The sequence below is a fragment of the Haliotis rufescens genome, unplaced genomic scaffold (genome assembly GCF_023055435.1).
Source record: "Haliotis rufescens isolate VD_foot unplaced genomic scaffold, xgHalRufe1.0.p SCAF_46, whole genome shotgun sequence".
Lineage (NCBI taxonomy): Eukaryota > Metazoa > Mollusca > Gastropoda > Lepetellida > Haliotidae > Haliotis > Haliotis rufescens.
Genome location: NW_025964179.1, coordinates 3,087,700 through 3,111,633, shown reverse-complemented (window position 1 = coordinate 3,111,633; position 23,934 = coordinate 3,087,700). Strand labels below are relative to the sequence as shown.

The 23,934-nt window shown below is 40.9% G+C and overlaps 1 protein-coding gene across 1 annotated transcript in view; it reads left to right on the top strand.

Moving 5' to 3' along the window:
* LOC124119327 overlaps window positions 1-12,439 on the top strand; it is a 59,416-nt gene extending 46,977 nt beyond the window's left edge. Inside the window, exons 7-13 of the mRNA XM_048383241.1 lie at window positions 1,765-3,856; window positions 4,558-4,713; window positions 5,067-5,327; window positions 7,113-7,343; window positions 8,744-8,955; window positions 9,980-10,073; window positions 10,638-12,439. Of these exons, the coding sequence (XP_048239198.1) occupies window positions 1,765-3,856; window positions 4,558-4,713; window positions 5,067-5,327; window positions 7,113-7,343; window positions 8,744-8,955; window positions 9,980-10,073; window positions 10,638-11,074 (3,483 nt within the window). The 3' untranslated portion in view covers window positions 11,075-12,439. The remainder of the gene's footprint in view (window positions 1-1,764; window positions 3,857-4,557; window positions 4,714-5,066; window positions 5,328-7,112; window positions 7,344-8,743; window positions 8,956-9,979; window positions 10,074-10,637) is intronic.
* The last annotated feature ends 11,495 nt before the right edge of the window (window positions 12,440-23,934 follow it).

Genomic DNA, 23,934 nt, shown 5'->3' with positions numbered 1-23,934 from the left:
CTTAGAAACACCAAGCTCAGCAGTGTTGTTTCCGCATGATGCTGTATTTCGTTGTTGAAAATGTGAACACTCAATGCCATGTAGAAAGTGGTCAAATGTAATAAATGTTATTTTGGGGATTACACTTTCTTAGTAAAGTGCAGATTCTTCCGCTTTTTGGGTTGAGTCTCATCCGCGATTCGAACCCACACTCCCAGAGTGAGGCACCTAATCGCCAGCACACAAAGTCAGCGATCTAACCCACTTCCGAAAAATATTTTTAACTTTATTGTGTTCATTATCACATTAGTGGCGGTAGGGTAGCCTAGTGGATAAAGCGTTTAACCGACACCCTAAGGTCCGGGTTTGAATCTCCACATGGGTATAATGAGTTCAATTTCTGATGTTCCCGCCTCGACATTGCTTAAATACTACAAGCGGTGTTAAACCCAACTCACTCACTCACCCATCTTTACATCCTGATCCGTGCGTTCTGATGTGTCCACGTGTAGTGCAGCAGTTCACAGAGAGGAGTATAATGCTGATATCTGAAGTTCCGACTTTAAATCCGAAGAAGTACTGTAGTTTGACAAGTCAGGATGCTGCCAATGTATGACGGATCTGATTAAACTACCGCTTCACCCCACCAACCCACAATCACACACCAACCCATCGTGGCCTTCACAATGTCTTATTACTATAATGTAGTTTCACTTGAATATTAGACTCGTTAAGATCCGGATAAGAATAGGGCTTCATAAACCCATGCTTGCCCGAAAAGGCGACTCAGCTTGTCGTAAGAGGTGACTAACGGGATTACTGCAAGCATGGGTTGCTGAAGACCTATACTTCCCCGGATCTTCACGGCTTAATAATCATTATATGTATAATAACACCCTACGTGGAATGTGTATTCGGTGATCAGTGAATATGTACGATTAGTACGAAGAATACACATCGGTGTAGTTGAACTGTAAATCGGAACCAGCTTTTTAAATACATGAGTTTGGACTGCATGATCAAAACTGATCCCCAGAATCCAGAACGCGATAGAACCACAGTTTATAACACATAACTTGTCTTTGCATGTATTTGTGACGGGTGCCACACCTTTCCTCGAACACGTGGTATCATCACTATTTGACAGCGATTCGTACATGCATGCTCATGAAATATTGGGAATCTTAGAATCGCGAGATTTCTAATGATTATAGAACAGGTTTTGTTGCTGTTATTTACGTTGTACATTATCAAAAGTGTTTACGTTCCATTTTTATGGCGAAAAACTCTGTTTTCATTTCTGTGAATGATTTCAGTTGTAGTCTAATGTAGAGACACATACATACCCAGGAGAAAATGATCTTTTTTATATTTCACAAAATACAGTACGAATAATGACGAAGGTTATGGTGTCAAAATGTACATAAGGTTCGTCTTTGTCAGTTGCGATAACGGGCGGTCGGGTAGCCTAGTGGTAAAAGCGTTCGCTCGTCCCGCGGAAGACCCAGGTTCGATTCCCGACATGGGTACAATGTGTGAAGCCCATTTTTGGTGTGATCCGCCGTTGCTGGAATATTGCTAATAGCGGCATAAAACTAAACTCGCCCATACCACAGTTGCATTGAATTTAAGCCGAAGTTCGAAAAAGATAAATGTATAAATGTAACCTTACTTATGATATTATTTGAAAACATAAACGTAACATTTTCAAAGGCAAGTCTTCAACAAGATAATATTAGGCGAAATGTAAATCATCAGTAATCATCGCACTTTTGGCATTTTCAGATACGGAATTTCCTGCCTAACCACAATGTGACGTCACCCTCATTCGTGTCGCGAGTCCTGCACAGTGTGGCGGCCATTTTCGGCATCAGTATCTTCATCCTGTCCGCCTGCCTCCTGATTGTCCTTGACATTACCGAGATGCCCCGAGTTGTCGCCCTTATCGCAGCAGTTCTCACCCTTTCTGTAGTCTGGAGCCAACCAATCAAAGTGTATATCTTTCAAGCAGAATGCTCGTCTGAAACCGTCCGCTACAACATTTCACTCCTCCTATCGATTGTGAGAATTGTATCCCTTGGAATATTCTCGATGGCTGTGATTCCCATGGGCGGAGAAATCGATATCTATGATTCTCCAAAGTTCCTATGGGATGGGATTACATCACTTGGTGAGAGCAGCGTCTTGATGTCCGTCCTCGCAGTTAATTGCTGTGCAGGTCTATTGACGTATGGGTTGACCCGAGTCTCCGCCTACTATACCACGACATGGTCGGGTATTCTAATCCCATCCATCTTGTCCACAACAATTGCATCAGTTATTTACATTCTGAACTGTTTCGATGGCATCTACCTCACCTTAAGTGTTGACGTGTGTCCAATGTCAGAGGGAAGTTTGATCGTCGCGGGATTCGTGATCCTGTTATGGCTTCTTCCCATGCTGATCATGAGAAGGAACTATTTTGTACCAGCTGATACATTCTTCAAGCCCGAACACGAGAACTTCATCACCTTCGGCTACAGTGCTGTGTGTTTCGACCAACACTCTCTTCTCAACTACTATCCTTGTCCTTTGGTGTTTCGTGAAACTGGGCTGAACGGACACGGAAGAAGCCGGGTGTTCATGTGCACTACAATGTACAGAGAGGCTGACTATGAGATGGAACAGCTGCTGAAAAGTCTTGCCAAAATATCAAAGTCTCAACGACTTAAGAAAAAGAAAATATACCTTGAAGCCCACATCTTCCTTGATAATGGCGCCGATGGATTAACACTGAAAGAATTTGCTCTTCAGTTGATGGCTCTGGTACAGAATTGCCTTGCTGTTGGTCGATCTGATGGAAGCATCTATAAAACCCCATATGGCCTACAGATTTCATGCGTCCTTCCAGGCGGCATGCCTTTGTTTGTTCATCTGAAAGACCCTACCTTTGTTAAGGCTAAGAAACGCTGGAGTCAAGTGATGTACATGAATTATATCATCGATTACCGTATCAAGATGACAACTCACATCGGTGAGATCCAGCATCAGATGAAGCTGAAGAAGGAGGTAGGACCTACGAAGTACACTCAGATGATCATGCAAATCAGGTCCCTTCTGGACAACCTCAAGGACCAGGATGAGGAACAGGAGAAGGGGTCCATACACAGTAAATGTGGCTCGGCATACAGTTCTGATCAAGGGATTGAAACAGGGGATGACATGTCAGAGACCTCGAGTCAAAGGTATCCTGAGAAGGCCACAGAGTATAGCGATGGGAGATCTACCTCCCCGCCCTCAACAAGCAATAGCTATGCCAATTTAGTTTCTGCAGAATATCCTCTCGGGAAGACCACGCCGATCTATATGTCTGAAACGGCGGATCAAACTGAAAGCCATGGCAGCGGGGATGATGGCACAGAAAGACCCAGCACTGTCTTCCCTTCCTCTCCGTCCTACACAAGTTTCATCTCAACAGATTTTCCTATTTCTAAGGTCAACCCTGCCTACATCCCCGATGAAAACGAGATGATGCCACCAAAATGGCTGCCAGAGTTTACATCAGATTCAACCTTCACTGGCCATGCCCCAAGTTTGTCAGATATCAGAGGCTCAGCCAGAGATCTGAATATGCTCGAGTTTGCATCCAATGAGAAAATATCCACAATATCTAAGGATAAAACAACCCTGGATCTGTCCCAGTTAACGCCGGCATATGATGATAGGACGTACATTCTGGCGACGGATGCTGATATGCAATTTAATGATATGAGCGTTCTTGACCTGGTCGAAACATGCAACAGCGATCTTCGTCTTGGAGCCGCCTGTGGCCGAACTCATCCAATGGGGAAGAAGAAACACCCGATCGTGTGGTTCCAAATGTTCGAATATGCCAAAGGTTAGTTTTGTCCCTCTTGATATCTAGTGAGTGAGTGAGTGAGTTTAAATTTAACGTCACATCGGCAATATTTCAGCCATATCGTGATCTTGATATCTAACAAATAGTCCTATATAGTATATATCCTATAGCACTGTCCTCCTTCAATGTCATGTGTCGTCGCTCTGAGGAAGCAGCCATTTACTTACTATTCCAGTACAAATCATAAGTAGTAAATGTAAAAGCTATCAGTGTCACTCACAAGTTCCTCAGAAGTGATTTTAGTGCCAAATCAGTGTTCAGATTACTTTGTATAACAAAACACGACCTGTGAGTTTGACACAATCATAAGTATGTTGGCCCTTGTTTAGTCAGGTTTCTCAAGGACAAGTGGAATAAATTAATGGTGACCCGGCGGTCTAGTGATATTTTCAGAAAGCTGTTGGTGCTTTCTTCGTTTGGAAAAACAGAAAACATAGCAAGATTAGCAACCAAACACACACATTGTAACACAATTTATCATTACGACTTCGCAAATTTAACAAGAATTATTTGTGTGTGACAATTGGCGCTATCATGTAAATTACATCGGAAATCATGGTAGAAAGTGCAAAAGTTGTGAAACACCAAGGGCTGGATCTGCAGGATTATTGCTCGACAATAAGGGACAGTTTTCATGTTTCAAGTTTTCCGTAAATAATGTGTTTATGATGATTTCGCAGACTTCTGGCTGATCAAGAGCGCCCAGAATATCATTGGCTCCGTGATGTGCTGCCCTGGCTGCTTCAGCTTGTACAGAGTGAAGGCTCTGGAAGGAGTGTTGCACCTCTACTCGGAGCCTACATTCAAACCTGGGGATGTCTTCACTAAGGACACAGGTACGTCGTGTTAGCCTCCTGACAGCTGGAGCTAAGAGTCGAATTCATTTTCTTTATTGTCTCAAAGCGAAGTCTAGGTACAGGTGCTATTTGTCAAGCAAGCACCTGTATTGAAACAACACAATGAAACAATGAAGCCATCCTTCTCAGTCCTGTCTTTGATGTCTTTGAAGATGTTTGTTTTCACAAGTATCATTTATTTAATGAACACAGGCGTAATACAGCATATGCTGTCAATCATTTTATTCCAACGCTTTTGGTTCCAAATTCAATGTGGCGACAAAAAGACCTATGTTGAACTTCAATTTTTCTTTCTGTCACTTCCTGTTAAAGTAGACTTCTCTTTAATTTAGGCGAGGATCGATGGATGTGTACACTGATGATGTTACGTGGCTGGAAGCTTCAATACTCCAACTTCGCCTACAACGGCACCTATTGCCCTGACACTGTGGAGGAGTTTATCAAGCAGAGGAGACGCTGGATTCTGTCGGATTTCGCGAACTCTCTGATGGTGTTCCGTAATATTCCTCAGCTAATCCGCAGTAATGGCTGCTTCTCTGTCATCTACGCCATCTACTTACTGCAACTGTTCTTCATCGTCATCCTCTCTCCTGGTGGGTATTTGTCTGTAGACCTTTGAAGGGGTAGAATAGGTCTTCAGCAACCCATGCTTGCCAAAAAAGGCGACTATGCTCATTTACATATGGAAAGTATTTATTATATTCGAAGTGATTGTAATTATGGAAATTGCCCTGAAATGATCTATTGTGATAGTTTCACATTATGGTCACTTACGATGACATTAAACACGGTGTAAAATGCACCTACAACTTCTCATAGCACTGTTAGTCCAGACACACAAGGTAATTGATCAATGTGTCCTTCTTAACGTCATATGTATGCGACTATGCTTATCCTAAGAGGAGATTAACGGATAAGGTGGTCAGGCTCGCTGACTTGGTTGATACATGTCATCGTACCCCAATTGGAGCGTGTCCGTGGTTTAGTGGTAGAGCGTCCGCCCGGAGAGCGGAAGGTCCGGGGTTCGATCCCCGGCCGCGACAAAACAAAAGACGTTAAGAGATGGTACTTGTTGTTACCCTGTCTGGCGCTCGGCATTAAAGAGCTAAAACAAGGACTGGTCGGCTCGGAGTCAGTATACTGTGTCTGAGTGGGGTATTCATGTTAAACTGCGGCATGGTATCTCTCTCTCTCACACACACACACAGACAGACAGACAGACAGACAGACAGACAGACAGACAGACAGACAGACAGACAGACAGACAGACAGACAGACAGACAGACAGACAGACAGACACGCGCACGTCGCTATATAAGTGCAATAATCTTGGACGCGACTTTAAACCCAAATTCCCCTCACCTCACCCATTTGTGTGGATCGATGCTAATGATGTCAAAATATAGATTGTCTGCTTCAGCCTCGATTATTTACAGACCGCAGCTGAAATATTGCTGAGTGCGGCGTCAAACAACAAATAAACAAACAATTTGTCTGGTGTGTCTCATTATTGAACGCTGGACATTGTAAATAGGCGTTGCAACAATTATGTCAGTTTGTGGAGATGTCTTACTTGTGAGCGATTGAAATGCCATGGTCATTGACTAGGTTGGCGACAAATGAAGTCACAAGTTGGAAGCTGCATTATATCTTGGTTGTGTGACATGACAAGTCGTAATGTGCCCGTTAATGATGAAATACTGATAGAGAAAAGCTCGCGATTTTGGTGGCAATGGACATTTCTGAGAAATATTAGGAGAACACAAGCGATCTGGACAATTTGGAATTATTGTTTGCTGTCGTTTTATAGTGCTAGCCCACTGAGATACCATGCCGCAGTTTAACATGAATACCCCACTCAGACACAGTAGAGCGGAAGGTTCGGGGTTCGATCCCCGGCCGCGTCATACAAAAAGACGTTAAAAGATTGTACTTGTTGTTACCCTGTCTGGCGCTCGGCATTCAGGGGCTAAAACAAGGACTGGTCGGCTCGGAGTCAGTAAACTGTGTCTGAGTGGGGTATTCATGTTAAACTGCGGCATGGTATCTCAGTGTGCTAGCACTATAAATCGGCATCAGTCCGGACTAGTACAAGCAGCCACACAAACACACACACGTACATGCACGTCGCTATATAAGTGCAATAATCTTGGACGCGACGTTAAACCCAATTTCACCTCACCTCACCTCACCTCACCTCACAAGACCACGGACGCGGTCGTATATAAACATAAGTGTCTGCAAGTATTGGACGCCGCACAGTTGTCCTCCCGTCATACAGTGGCCAATTTACAAAACAGACAATCGAGTAAAAGACGAGTATTCTGTTTTATTTAGTTTAGCTGTGTACATCATGTGTTATACCTTATAACCAACAGGTTCCACAGTGATCATGTTGACTGTTGGTTTGGACATGCTGGTTGGACTAAACTTCTACATCCTCACGCCCATCGTCTCTTTCATCCTCATCCTGTATGGCTACTTGTGCATTCGTCTCACATCCAACATGCAGATCCTCCTCACGAAATTCTCCATCGTCCTTCTCGGGCTCTGCATGTCTGCAGTTGTGCTTGGTGCTGCATACTTCGTCATCATAGACTTGGTGACAGGTGAGTTGTTGTTTTGCAGCTACGTTTTTTTTACTGATGGCCTTAACCCTGAGAATATGTCTGACACAAATTGCTAAATGAAGTTTATTAGGCTTTGAAGTTAACTTAGAGATCAGTATATAGTTGTAGAGATCATCGAAAAAAGATCGCATTAGTTGAAATACATCAATATTTATCACCTTTCTACTAAGACATAATTAACCTGTTAGTTGAAATACATCTATATTTATCACCTTTCTACCAAAACATAATTAACCCTTTAGTTGAAATACATCAATATTTATCACCTTTCTACCAAGACATAATTAACCCGTTAGTTGAAATACGTCAATTTTTATCACCTTTCTACCAAGACATAATTAACCCGTTAGTTGAAATACATCTACATTTATCACCTTTCTACCAAAACATAATTAACCCGTTAGTTGAAAAACATCAATATTTATCACCTTTCTACCAAGACATAATTAACCCGTTAGTTGAAAAACATCAATATTTATCACCTTTCTACCAAGACATAATTAACCCGTTAGTTGAAATACATCTATATTTATCACCTTTCTACCAAAACATAATTAACCCGTTAGTTGAAATACATCAATATTTATCACCTTCCTACCAAGACATAATTAACCGCGATCTCTTTGAACATTCTGGTCTCGTGTACTAACCTTTCTGAAACTACATACCAAACAAAATTGTGCAAGGAATACTTTCTCAAAACTATTCTCTTTCACGGTACTGGTGTTGCTGCTGCTAAAATTCGAGATTGTAACAACTGAAATATCTGATTGACAATTCATTTCAGACTATTCCCCAGGGAATTGAAATAATTACTGTTGGTGTGATTTTATATTTTCCACCAAACTGGCAACTACCACCATCACACATATGTACCACAGTGTCGCCAGTTATCTGTTTAAATGCCTCAAAGTACCAATTGGTCTTATGGAGATCCTAATGCAGCGAACAACTGTAAGAGTTAATGAGGCGATGGGGGAAGCCTAGTGGTTACAGCGTTCGCTTGTCACGCCGAAGGCCCAGGTTCGATTTGCAAACTGGATACAGGAATATGAAGTACATTTCTGGCCTTTAAACCGTACTCACCGACTAACTAAAAGAACTACCTTCCTTTCTTTGCTCCATTAGGATCCGGGTATGAACTGGTCTTCAGCAACCGATGCTTGTCGTAGGAGGCGACTACCGGGATCGGGTAGTCAGGTTCACTAAGCTCATTGATGAATGTCATCGTATCCAAAATTGCGTAGATCGATGCTCGTGATGTCAATAACTGGATTGTCTGGTCCAGACTCAATTATTTACAGACCGCCGTCTTAAGGCATGAATATTGCTGAGTACGCATAAAACAAGAAACAACCAAACAAACCTCCCTTTTTCAGATATCCAGGAGGATACCCTTCAGTTGCAGGAACACTACATCCTCATCACGCTGACCGGAAGTCTTCTGTACGCTGCTCTGCTCCACCCGAAAGAGTGCTGGCTGCTCTTCAATGGTCTTTTCTACCTCTTCTTCTTTCCCGCAATGCACATGCTGCTTCCGGTGTATGCGTTGTGTAACATCGTTGATCAGACATGGGGAACCCGAGACAACGTGAGCCACTGTCAAATATATGGAGAATATATCTTGTGTCGAGTGAAATATCATGTTTCTCTTACCGGTTGACGGGGGCCAAACGAGATAAATATCTCCTTTTCCCCCCGTCACGAGACATGATATTTCACGAGACACAGGGTATATCCTTTTTATTGCATACTTTTTTGTGTAGTCGTCTATAGGAAAATTAAATTATTTTCATTACAAATGTAAAACCTTGAAACGTAAATTCACCCTGACTAACACACAGGGACGGGTCACCACACCTGGTATCATCACTATTTGACAGCGATTCGTACATGCATGCTCATGAAATATTGGAAATCTTAGAATCGCGAGATTTCTTATGATTATAGAACAGGTTTTGTTGCTGTTATTTACGTTGTACATGATCAAAAGTGTTTACGTTCCATTTTTATGGCGAAAAACTCTGCTTTCATTTCAGTAAATGATTTTAGTTGTAGTCTTATGTAGAGACACATACATACCCAGGAGAAAATGACCTTTTTTATATTTCACAAAATACAGTACGAATAATGACGAAGGTTATGGTGTCAAAATGTATATAAGGTTCGTCTTTGTCAGTTGCGATAACGGGCGGTCGGGTAGCCTAGTGGTTAAAGCGTTCGCTCGTCACGCCGAAGACCCGGGTTCGATTCCCGACATGGGTACAATGTGTGGAGCCCATTTCTGGTGTCCCCCGCCGTGATATTGCTGGAATATTGCTAAAAGCGGCGTAAAACCATACTCACTCACTCACTACAAAAACATTTAGGGTAGCGAAATTTCTGTATCATACCGCCTCCGTGGTCTAGTGGTAGAGCGTCCGCTAGCTCTGGGCTAGCACTATAAATCGGCATCAGTCCGGACTAGTACAAGCAGCCACACACACACACACACGTGCATGTACGTCGCAATATAAGTGCAATGGTCTTGGACGCGACGTTTAACCCAATTTCAACTCACCTCACCACATTCTAGAACAAACCGTACCGATCAACAAGAACATTATATTTTCCAGCAAAAAGCAAAGTTACCAAAACTGCTTTGCTTCCCTAAAATGAAGTTCAGAAGGAAGAAGAAGAAGAACAAAGGCAAGAAGTCTGCAGATGCAGGTGCGTGCTAGCTGTGGTAAAGTGCATGATTGTAAACAGCTACGGTGTCTTTATTTTATTTCAGACATCTCCATCAGGGTTCTCAGGCAGAATAATCCCTGGTAGGAAATGCGCGTCGTGATGCTCGGTGGCATTTGTATTTGAGGGTCATTAATGCTCATGATGTCAACCACGGTTTTACATATTTATGTTTGGGCTATAGTGGTATCGTCGGGATGTCCTAATTGCGACGGGAGACAACGTTCAACAAAAGACAAAATGATCGCTATTCCAACATCTGTTGACAAAATGTTACATATGTTTCCGGAGTCCGGTTTATGATAGATCCTCAACAACCTATGCTGGCCTTTAGAGGCGAGCAAATGGATCGGATGGTCAGGCTCGGTGACATGGCTGCTAGCATACCATCGTAAGCCAGTGGCGCGGATCGCTGCTCACAATAACGATAGCTGGATCTACAGTTTCAGACACAATTATTTACAGGCCACTGTCTAATAGCTGGATATTGCTGAGTGAGGTGTTACACAACAAACAAACTCGCTAATTAATATGTTGTTGTTTCAGACATAGTTGACCCTGAAGATTCGGAGGTATCCTTAGACCAGCTGAAGCCGATGAGGAGCGAGGAACAGCTCTTCTGGACACAGTTGTTGGAGAAGTTGATTGGCAAGGACATCAACCTTGGGTTGGAGAAGGATGTCCTGGCTGATGGCCTCAAATCCCTCAGGTTCAGGACGCTAATTGCCATTTTAGTGGCGAATGTCATATGGATTATTGGTCTTGGCCTGTTCTATGCCACTTCCGTCGAGAAGACTGATAGTCTCAGTGGCTACGGCATTATGAATGGAGTCCTGTATGGGTTTTCGTTCGTCATTCAGGTTGTCGGTATGACTGTGTATAGATTTTCAGACTGTGCTCACAGACTTGGGAAGAAGATTTTCAAAGATGAAAAATCTCACTGGGTGACGAGAAGGGAACATGGTACCAAGATGCAGTTTTGAGTTCTTAAAAGTCTCATTGAACTGTGCTGAACACCACCTAAAAGGTGGTGAAGCGATCAAATTCAGCGTTTGCAAGAAGCAAAGCCTGGAGTATCTACAGATACATTTGCAAGAAGATACATGGTTCTGTGACCAAGAACACAGTGAATATGTGATCTCACTGAATACCTATCTAGTTAATGATACAGTGATAGTATCCAAACCTTTCAAAGAGGATGGGTTAAGGATTTGAAGCTGATATATGATCGCATGATAATGATTTTGTCATCAATACATTCTCATATCGAAGTTTAGATGCTTCTTAGTAGCAGCATATCCCTACTTCTAGGAGTACGTAGAGCTCGTGCTACAGAACACCCTCTAATGTGTGGGTACTGGGTACCTGCGATAAACGGTATGCATGACAGCTCGTACAGCTTACCTTAGTCATTGTTAAACAGGATTGCAGAATATTTTGGGGTGATCGAATGCTGACTTCCTGCACTGCTGTGCAGTTTATACATATGTTTGACAAACATAACAATTGTGAAACAAAATGTACAGTGTACATCTTCATAACGTGGTTAACATTAAACAAATATGTGAGACAGGGTAACGTGTGCGTCGCATAATGTATGCTGTTGAAGTGCTTTATATATGATACTTGTGATCAAGCTCCAATAATCTTACCCTGTCACCATTTATACACATGACATGCGTATCTCCTATTCTATACATCATGTTATTGCCGAACTTGCCATTGTGTCATTAATGATAGTTCCAAATGTAACAAAGTTAAAAACGCTTTAATGTACAGAGTATCGAGGCGGTGTTAATGGCACTATAGTACTATTGTAATTTTGGTGCCAGATAGTTAAACCATTGCAATGATTGTGTAATATTGTAAAACCATTCTTATTATGGCGTGAGAATGTTAAACCATAATAGTGATAGGGTAAGACTGAAAAACAATTATTATAATTGTGTCAGCTCATTAAATTGATGTATTGATGTTGTTAAATTGACTTCCTTTTCTCAAACTAAGTAAAATCTTTGAACACACCATGAAGACCTATGAGTTTGCTTCAGTTCAAATCGTAATACAATACATATTCATTCAATTTATGGGGACTATATCTTAGACATTTAAGATATGTATAGCCTGATTTACTTCAGTAGTGTTGCATAACCCGAACTAATATTAGGCTGGATTTACTAAGGTAGTGATATTCATTCTGTTGTTCCTTTTCAGGAAGTAACTTACTCTAACAGTGCTAGGTATATGTTTGTGTTATTTGTGCATTGTTTATATTGTTGACTGAAGTGTGCATTGTGTTTTCGTTAGTTTTGTTTCTTATTTTCAAAGACGTTTGTAAATAAACTCCTATTTATCTAAACTGGAGTCATGTGTCTATATTACCTCAATTATGCAGGGAGACAATATTGATATCAGACATGCACATATTCATCACTCACAAAAACAAACCATCAACTGCATGAAATGGTCAGAGCATGAAAATCCAGTGTTTAATCGTCCACATGGTATGAGACCGTTGTATGTTGATGAATTGTTTGACAGGCATTAAAATGACAAAGTAGACACAATTTATGGAAAACAGCTTCCTTAATTACTGTAAAAGCGACGTTTCGGTATAGATCTTTATACCGTTGTCAAGCAAGATTGAATGATGGACATGGTACAGAATATATATAGTAGGTGGAGGATTAACAGTCAGTCTTGCTTGACAGTGGTATAATGATCTGTACTGAAACGTCGCCTTGATAGTAATCAAGAAGTTGTTATCCATAAATTGTGTCTACTTTGTCACCAGTCAACTTCTAAGTAATGCCTATCAAACAATTCATGCGTCGTCTACATGGAGACTTGGCACTCAACACCATCAACAGCCTCATCCGACTAGAGAAGAAGCACATTCAAGCCAGCATACATCTCACCTTCCTCATGAGATGCAGAGATTTAAAACATCGCCCCAAAGGCCTCAGGATCAGATACCCCATCAACTCCTTCACTGCCAGAGCCATCCTGCACACTGCCTCTTAATCCCTTCTCACTGAACGAATCCGCCCTCACCGCAAATCAAGACTCCCTCCCTCAAAGACATCTCTGACCACATCAACCAGCTCAACACTCGACAACCTGACACCTTTCCCTCACTCCGCTATGCACAGACCCAGGCCAACAACAAACTGCACACTAAGGCCAAGGTCAACCACATAAAGAAGTTCCAACACCTCCTCTTCAACAAGCTTCAAACCAGCACAAGTCGCCTTAACAACAAACACCACCACCAAAAGACTGTTGCCAACCTCAGCAACTTATTTAGAACAGACCAACGTCATTTCCAAAGGCCTGAAGATCATACCCACTAGACCACTATGGAACCATGATGACTTCATAACTAATATCGAGAAAGGTCTTCAGCAACTCCCAACAAAGGGAAAGGTCGACTATCTGTGTCACCAGATCTGTGACATTCTTGCCAAAACAGAGACGCAAACCCCTAACCTCAGTGTAAAGCTATCAAAGAACTCTGAGATGACACGACTATCCAGATCGCCCATGCTGACAAGGGCAAGACCACAGTCACCATGGGCACTGTCCACTTTCATAATCAAGTCAACAACATTCTCCAAGACCCCACCACCTACTCCAAGATCAGCTGCCTCTTCAAACAGCAAACCAATATTGACACCTACTTCACCATTTCCACCTCCCTCAATCGATATGGCTGAAATATTGCCGATCTTACGTTAAATAGTAACTCAATCACTCACATCATCAATAACCTACTAAGAGCCAACGCCCGAAACACACCTTAACGCAAATAACCAAAGGGTGTAGTTTATAAAATTGACTGTAACTGTGGACAATCCTACGAAGGTGAAACATCCCGCCCCATCAACAAAATCAAAGAGCACAAAACTGACAGTCTGAGAGCCTCTTTGGTTGTTCAACCCCCACAAAAGGTGATTTGGTGCAAAGGGTGGTTTGTCATAAATAAATTGATAACATGACATACTGAATTAAGAATGACTATGAAAGAAACCCCGGGTCTTCCATGTTGACAGGCTACTACCATATGAGAGTAGTGACCCACCAACATGGTGGACATCGGACCAAAGGCAATAAACCAGTTCTTGTGCCACTAGTCTCACTGCAATCCTGAAACAATCAGAGATGAGAATTAACACACAAACTGAAACTAAATTATAATAGATTGATTTCAAGGCGTATGCTTGAAAGAAGATAGTCATTAACGTGATTGGTTCTGATTGACTCGATTATTCTGGGACTTATCTGGATTTAATATTTGAGCGTGTTGGACGTTTTCCAATAATTTCCAAAAAATACGTTACGCATGCACGAGGAAGGTAGTCGTGTTTTCCACGTCTTCCCGATTGGGCGAATTCTTAGACCAATATCGGGCCAAAATAAGTACATTTTCCCAACCAAATAAAGCAAAAAGAAGAATACATTGCGACTCATCGATCATTTTGAAAAGTGTGAGGCTGGTACTTCTGTTTATCTGTTTAGCCTTCCACTTGTAATGAGTGGACCCGTGGCCTTAAACCCGGGACCCCAGGACGCCAGGACGCCAGGCAAGAACAACTCGTAAACAATGTTATAATAAAGAGAACTCAAAGATTAGATCCGAGGAAACAGGGATCGCCAGTTATTGCAAACTTCTTAAAATCGAACGATAAAAGTACACTTTTCATGAAATCAAGAGAAAACCTGCCATGAACCGCAGATCACGGAAGATTTTACACAGAGAATAGGGAGGACAGGCGGTCGATGTTACACAGGTTTCAACAAGCGAGAGTCAGCGAGAGACGGGTCAAAATGCCCCAAAATATACACGCACTTATTGTGGATGGAGCTGCTATTGTGTATGACAGAGACAATGATTGCAGTAAGCAGGTAGCAGGTAAAACCTCCGATTTCCCGAGAACAACACCGAACGGCTCAGAGTTACATTCGAATCCGATTTCAAGAAATGCACGTGGGTCACTATTTATAGCACAAGCCGGAAGCAACGACACGACAAGGGAAGCTACTCCAACTGCCGGTGATTGATGTGTAGGCCAAGACGAAAAGAACAGGTGAGGTGAGGTGAAATTGGGTTTAACGTCGCGTCCAAGATTATTGCACTTATAAAGCGACGTGCATGTACGTGTGTGTGTTTGTGTGGCTGCTTGTACTAGTCCGGACTGATGCCGATTTATAGTGCTAGCTCACTGAGATACCATGCCGAAGTTTAACATGAATTTCCACTCAGACACAGTATACTGACTCCGAACCGACCAGTCCTTGTGTTAGCCCCTTAATGCCGAGCGCCAGACAGGGTAACAACAAGTACCATCTTTTAGCGTCTTTTGGTATGACGCGACCGGGGATCGAACCCCGGACCTTCCGCTCTCCCGGCGGACGCTCTACCACTAAACCACGGAGGCGGTCCGAAGTGAACAGTAAACATGGATCAATTTCTATACTTTCATGGAGTATTTAAGGTTTGAATAAACATATCAATCATCCCTCAAATATCAAACATTTATTGTGTTCAATATGAAATTATTTGGTTAGTTCGTGCGTAGTGTCGAGGATGTCAGTGACTTTCTACCTGGATGTCATACTGTAAATTGTGTCAGAAAGAAACTGCACTCGGTCGCTATAGTGGCGGTATTAAGGTCTTTAATAAGATATGACATCATAAATGATAGTCTTACTCAGGGACTTTGCAAAACTTTTGAAAATTGTGTTGTATTGATTTTACGGACACCCGCATCAACTTGGGACAAAGACACTGTCCATCTTGATACTCCCTTACCTCCCCCTGAAATTTCGTCAATATATACTCTTCAAAAGAAGAAACTTGACATAGATGAAAAACAACTTTTTGCCAAATATCTAAAATAATTACATTAAATGAGAACCAAATAAGTCAAACAGGAAGATGGTGGGTCTATAATTCGCGAAAACACATGCAAAGCACATAAACGTAGCGTTTGGGGATCAATTTTACAGCTTCATCCAAACGCAACCGCCTGTAAAAAACGTGCAGCACAGGATCCTGCATTTAGGCATGCAGGCCCCCCTGCTGAATGGGTATAAAAATCCACATCAACGGCTGTTCATACAGTCCTTATAACGGCAGTAGAGGCGGTGACAGAATGCCAAGACTGAATGCAGCTCAACGGAACAACGCCATTTGGAGATTACAAGTTGGAGCAACTCAGCAAGAAGTGGCCAGGCACTTTGGCGTATCAAGACAGACAATCTCCGCACTGTGGACCCGATACAACAACACAAACAGAGTTGACGACTGACCAAGGTCAGGAAGACCAAGGGTGACAACCAAAGCACAAGATCGATACATCCGGCTGCGACACCTCCGAGACCGCACTGCCACAGCCACGTCTAAAACCACACAGATCCCTGGGGTACGCAGAATATCAGATCAAACGGTACGCAACAGACTGAGGGAGGTTTGACTTTTTGCACGAAGACCTGTTCGATGTCATGTATTGACCCCACGTCATCTGGCGGACCGTCTGCTTTGGTGCCAACAGAGGGTTAGATGAGCACGTGCAAGGTAGAGAAATGTACTGTTTACTGACGAGTCCCGTTTCCTAATCACACGTGCCGATGGGCGCGCACGTGTCTACAGACGTCGGGGTGAACGTTACGCCCCCAACTGTGTGCAGCAGGTTGTCCCATTTGGCAGCGGGAGTGTCATGGTATGGGCCGGAATTCATCACGGTGGTAGGACGCCTCTCGTGCATGTGGCAGGTGCATTGACAGGCGTGCGTTACAGAGAATTGATCCTACAGCCTTACGTTCTTCCTCACGTCAACGTTCATGGCGGACAGTTCCAGCAGGACAACGCTCGACCGCATATTGCGCGTGTTTGTCAGGACTTCTTACACCACAACAACATCCAGACATTACCTTGGCCAGCCCGGTCACCAGATGTGTCCCAGATTGAGCATCTGTGGGACGAGTTGGATCGACGCGTTCGCAGAAGGAATCCACCGCCCCAAACACTTCCGGCGCTTCTTGATGCACTTCAGCATGAATGGCAGCACATCCAACAGCGTGTTATTGACAACTTGATTGCATCTATGGGTCGTCGGTGTCATGCGGTGATTGATGCACGTGGTGGGTACAACCGATACTGACATTTTCTGTACCCCTGTGTCATTAACTGTATCGTGTACGTGTGTCTGCCTAGGTGACACGATTAATGTTTTGAACATTTGTGTACAATGATCTTCAAACAGTGTTTCAATTATGGTTTCTGTGTCCTATTGTGAAACAATCGCATTATCTTACATTTTGAAAGTCAGTGTCAAGTTTCTTTTTTTGAAGAGTATATAAAGATACTGATTATGACGGTATTTCAACACTTGGAAAGTTTTTGTATGCTATCACATCTGACCACCCAACTATACATGTCTTCATAGGTGGTGACCTAAATGCGAGAATCAAGGACTTTCTAGACCATATGCCAGCTGATAATCTAGACTTCATACATGACTCCGATGATTATCTAAGTGATCAGTTTGATTTGCCAAGATGTTCTAAAGACAATTCAGTGTACAATAACTATGGTGTTAAATTAGTCGAATTGTGTCGCTCTTTTTGTATTCATACATTAAATAGCAGAATGTTCAAATACACAGCAGCTGCATTTACATGTATCACTCACAATGGGAGTAGTGTCACATGATAGCCTCACCATAATTTATTCCATACATAACATATTTTGGGGTTGGTACATTAGACACGTCCTGTCATTTCCCTTTATACTGTTCACTTGACCTTGAAATTGCAAAACAAAGTCCAATTAATTTACCCATATTTCAAATGAAAGGAACGGAGACAAACAAGAAACAAAAATATTCAGTTTGCATGGAATAAAGAATCGAATAACTGCTTCATCACTTACTATAGCAATATCTTCAGTAACTTACATTCCACTTTGGTTAATATGATATACAACAACACAGATACAGCTATAGCCTTAGTAAATATGTTCCATCAAGCTGCAGAACACGAGCTAATTATACTCTGGCGTTTCAAAACAGGGAAATAATACTCTACCACCCTGGATAATGAAAACATAGAGACAATAACACAGATAGGTCACTATAATGAACTCACACTGACAATAACACAGATATGTCACTATAATGAACTCACACTGACAATAACACAGATATGCCAATATAATGAACTTACACTGACAATAACACAGATATGTCAATATAATGAACTCACAGTGACAATAATACAGATATGTCACTATTATGAACTCACAGTGACAATAACACAGATATGCCACCATAATAAACTCACACTGACAATTACACAGATATGCCACCATAATGAACTCACACTGACAATTACACAGATATGTCACCATAATGAACTAAAACTGACAATGACACATATATGTCACTCTAATGAACTCACACTGACAATAACACAGATAGGTCACTATAATGAACTCACACTGACAATAACACAGATATGTCACTATAATGAACTCACACTGACAATAATACAGATATGTCACTATAATGAACTCACACTGACAATAACACAGATATGTCACTATAATGAACTCACACTGACAATAACACAGATATGTCACTATAATGAACTCACACTGACAATAATACAGATATGTCACTATAATGAACTCACACTGACAATAACACACATATGCCACCAAAATGAACTCACACTGACAATATCACAGATATGCCACCATAATGAACTCACAGTGACAATAACACAGATATGCCACTATAATGAACTCACACTGACAATAACACAGATATGTCACTATAATGAACTTACACTGACAATAACACAGATAGGTCACTATAATGAACTCAAACTGACAATAACACAGATATGTCACTATAATGAACTCACACTGACAATAACACAGATAGGTCACTATAATGAACTTACACTGACAATAACACAGATATGTCACTATAATGAACTCACACTGACAATAACACAGATATGTCACTATAATGAACTCACACTGACAATAACACAGATATGTCACTATAATGAACTCACAGTGACAATAACACAGATATGTCACTATAATGAACTCACACTGACAATAATACAGATATGTCACTATAATGCACTCACACTGACAATAACACAGATATGCCACCATAACCAACTCACACTGACAATTACACAGATATGCCACCATAATGAACTCACACTGACAATAACACAGATATGCCAATATAATGAACTCACACTGACAATAACACAGATATGTCACTATAATGAACTCACACTGACAATAACACAGATATGCCACCATAATGAACTCACAGTGACAATAACTCAGATATGCCATTATAATGAACTCACACTGACAATAACACAGATATGCCACCATAATGAACTCACACTGACAATAACAGATATGCCAATATAATGAACTCACACTGACAATAACACAGATATGCCAATATAATGAACTCACACTGACAATAACACAGATATGTCACTATAATGAACTCACACTGACAGTAACACAGATATGTCACCATAATGAGTGAGTGAGTGAGTGAGTATGGTTTTACGCCGCTTTTAGCAATATTCCAGCAATATCACGGCGGGGGACACCAGAAATGGGCTTCACACATTGTACCCATGTCGGGAATCGAACCCGGGTCTTCGGCGTGACGAGCGAATGCTTTAACCACTAGGCTACCCGACCGCCCCTCACCATAATGAACTCACACTGACAATAACACAGATATGTCACTATAATGAACTCACACTGACAATAACACAGATATGCCACCAAAATGAACTCACACTGATAATAACACAGATATGCCATCATAATGAACTCACACTGACAATAACACAGATATGTCACTATAATGAACTCACACTGACAATAATACAGATATGTCACTATAATGAACTCACACTGACAATAACACACATATGTCACTTTAATGAACTCACACTGACAATATCACAGATATGCCACCATAATGAACTCACAGTGACAATAACACAGATATGCCACTATAATGAACTCACACTGACAATAACACAGATATGTCACTATAATGAACTTACACTGACAATAACACAGATAGGTCACTATAATGAACTCACACTGACAATAACACAGATATGTCACTATAATGAACTCACACTGACAATAACACAGATAGGTCACTATAATGAACTTACACTGACAATAACACAGATATGTCACTATAATGAACTCACACTGACAATAACACAGATATGTCACCATAATGAACTCACACTGACAATAACACAGATATGTCACTTTAATGAACTCACAGTGACAATAACACAGATATGTCACTATAATGAACTCACACTGATAATAACACAGATATGCCATCATAATGAACTCACACTGACAATAACACAGATATGTCACTATAATGAACTCACACTGACAATAATACAGATATGTCACTATAATGAACTCACACTGACAATAACACACATATGTCACTTTAATGAACTCACACTGACAATATCACAGATATGCCACCATAATGAACTCACAGTGACAATAACACAGATATGCCACTATAATGAACTCACACTGACAATAACACAGATATGTCACTATAATGAACTTACACTGACAATAACACAGATAGGTCACTATAATGAACTCACACTGACAATAACACAGATATGTCACTATAATGAACTCACACTGACAATAACACAGATAGGTCACTATAATGAACTTACACTGACAATAACACAGATATGTCACTATAATGAACTCACACTGACAATAACACAGATATGTCACCATAATGAACTCACACTGACAATAACACAGATATGTCACTTTAATGAACTCTCAGTGACAATAACACAGATATGTCACTATAATGAACTCACACTGACAATAATACAGATATGTCACTATAATGCACTCACACTGACAATAACACAGATATGTCACTATAATGAACTCACACTGACAATAACACAGATATGCCACCATAATGAACTCACAGTGACAATAACTCAGATATGCCATTATAATGAACTCACACTGACAATAACACAGATATGCCACCATAATGAACTCACACTGACAATAACAGATATGCCAATATAATGAACTCACACTGACAATAACACAGATATGCCAATATAATGAACTCACACTGACAATAACACAGATATGTCACTATAATGAACTCACACTGACAGTAACACAGATATGTCACCATAATGAGTGAGTGAGTGAGTGAGTATGGTTTTACGCCGCTTTTAGCAATATTCCAGCAATATCACGGCGGGGGACACCAGAAATGGGCTTCACACATTGTACCCATGTCGGGAATCGAACCCGGGTCTTCGGCGTGACGAGCGAACGCTTTAACCACTAGGCTACCCGACCGCCCCTCACCATAATGAACTCACACTGACAATAACACAGATATGTCACTATAATGAACTCACACTGACAATAACACAGATATGCCACCAAAATGAACTCACACTGATAATAACACAGATATGCCATCATAATGAACTCACACTGACAATAACACAGATATGTCACTATAATGAACTCACACTGACAATAACACAGATATGCCATCATAATGAACTCACAGTGACAATAACACAGATATGCCAATATAATGAACTCACAGTGACAATAACACAGATATGCCACCATAATGAACTCACACTGACAATAACACAGATATGCCACCATAATGAACTCACACTGACAATAACACAGATATGTCACTATAATAAACTCACTCTGACAATAACACAGATATTTTACTATTTATGAAATTAAGACACTTTTCAGAAGAACCTTCATTCAAAAGAAACAGATATATTTAGCAAACAGAAAGGCAAACTAATAGATGCAAGAAATGATCCCAATGTGTTCTGGAAAATTCTTAAAGAGAACAGAGTTTCACAAGGTATTTCTGACACTACTCCAGATGAACCCCAGAAACGTGCATACTTAGCGGTCCAATTACAGAATAAGAAATGTTATCTAGCGTCACAAACTAACCAAACAATAGAACTCCAGGACCAGATGGACTCGCTGAGGAATATTTCAAATTAACTGCATGGCATATAATTATCCTGCCGCTTCAATTCATGTTCAATAACATTCTTAACAGTGGACACTTCCCAAACAGCTGGGGTAAAAGTATTATATGTCCTTTGTTTACATCTGGCAGTAAGATGTTGGTTGGTTGGTTGATTTGTTGTTTAACGCCGCACTAAGCAATATTCCTGCTATATGACGGCGGTCTGTAAATAATGGAGTCCGGACCACACGATCCAGTGATTAATATCACGAGCATCGATCCACGCAATTGGGATCGATGACATGCATTAACCAAGTCAGCGAGCCTGACCACCCGATCCCGTTAGTCGCCTCTTACGACAAGCATAGCCGCCTTTTACGGCAAGCATGGGTTGCTTAAGACCTATTCTACCCCGGATCTTCATGGGTCTCTTGCAGTAAGAATGATACAAACAATTACAGGGGTATATCACTGATTTACACTCTCTGCAATATATTTACTTCCATTTGGAATAAAAGGCTTCAAATTTGGTGAGAAAATAATGACATAATTCGTGAGGCCACAGAGCAAATTACTCCGCTACAGATCACATGTTCACTAAACAGGCCGTTATCCAGGAGTACTGATGTAAGGAAAGGGGAGATTTTACTGTCTCTTTAAATTTTTAGATGTTTCGAAGGCATTTGACACACTCATCCATTATGTTCTCCTATAGTCATAACATAAAGCTGGGATCTCCGCCAAGTTGTATAAAATTATTGCTTCAATGTATTCTCATTTAACATTCCGTGGTATAACCAAATATGTACTTTCATCTTATTTTAACTTTACTGTTGGTACCCGCCAGGGCTGCATCTTGAGTCCAAACATGTTTTTCATATTTATTAATGAGCTTCATAAAAATGGAATATGAAGTGGGACAAGGATTGTCATAAATCAGTTATTTGCTAACTTGTGTGCACTAATATTTGCTGATGATATTTCTGTTGTTTCTTTACTCCAAAAAAGCTAATTGTTGTGGAAAACCTATGTAATGATACTGGAATGGAGGTAGATGTGAATAAAATTAAAATTATTGTCTGATTAAATGGTGGTCCCCTACGCCGATATTTGAAATGGTATTATAATGGTAGCCCTGTTGAAACTGTCATTTTATAGGTATCTAGGACTAGTCTTCACACCCAAACTTGTATGGAGCAAAGCTCACACGTCCTTAACATATCAAGTAAATACAGCTATTATATCTTTAATTGGTTTTCAGAAGAAGATTAGTAACATAACATGCTTTGATTTATTCACACTGTTTGATTCAATGATAGTGCCTATATTCTACTATGGTTCTGGGATATGGGAATTGGTCATTGTAAATTAATAGAGGCTGTATATTTTATTGATAATATCTTAAAGTGAAGAGAACAACATTTAATGGCATTGTTCTTGGTGGGTGTGGCAGACTAGTTAAATACTGGTGTAGACTGATACGCTTGCCCAAAAACAGGCTTCCAAATCAGTGTTAATTAATGTTAAGATCTTTGGATGATGTAGGGAAAAGTCTGGCAAATACTCTTTCAGTATGGTTTCAGTTATGTTTGGCTAAGCCAAGACATTGTGAATGTAAAGTTAAATAACGAATACAAGATTATGTTAAATGTAGAAAGATACCTTTGATATACCAACACATTTAAGTTTTTATCTCTAAGTCAAGATGTAGTAATCATAACATTGCAGTTGAA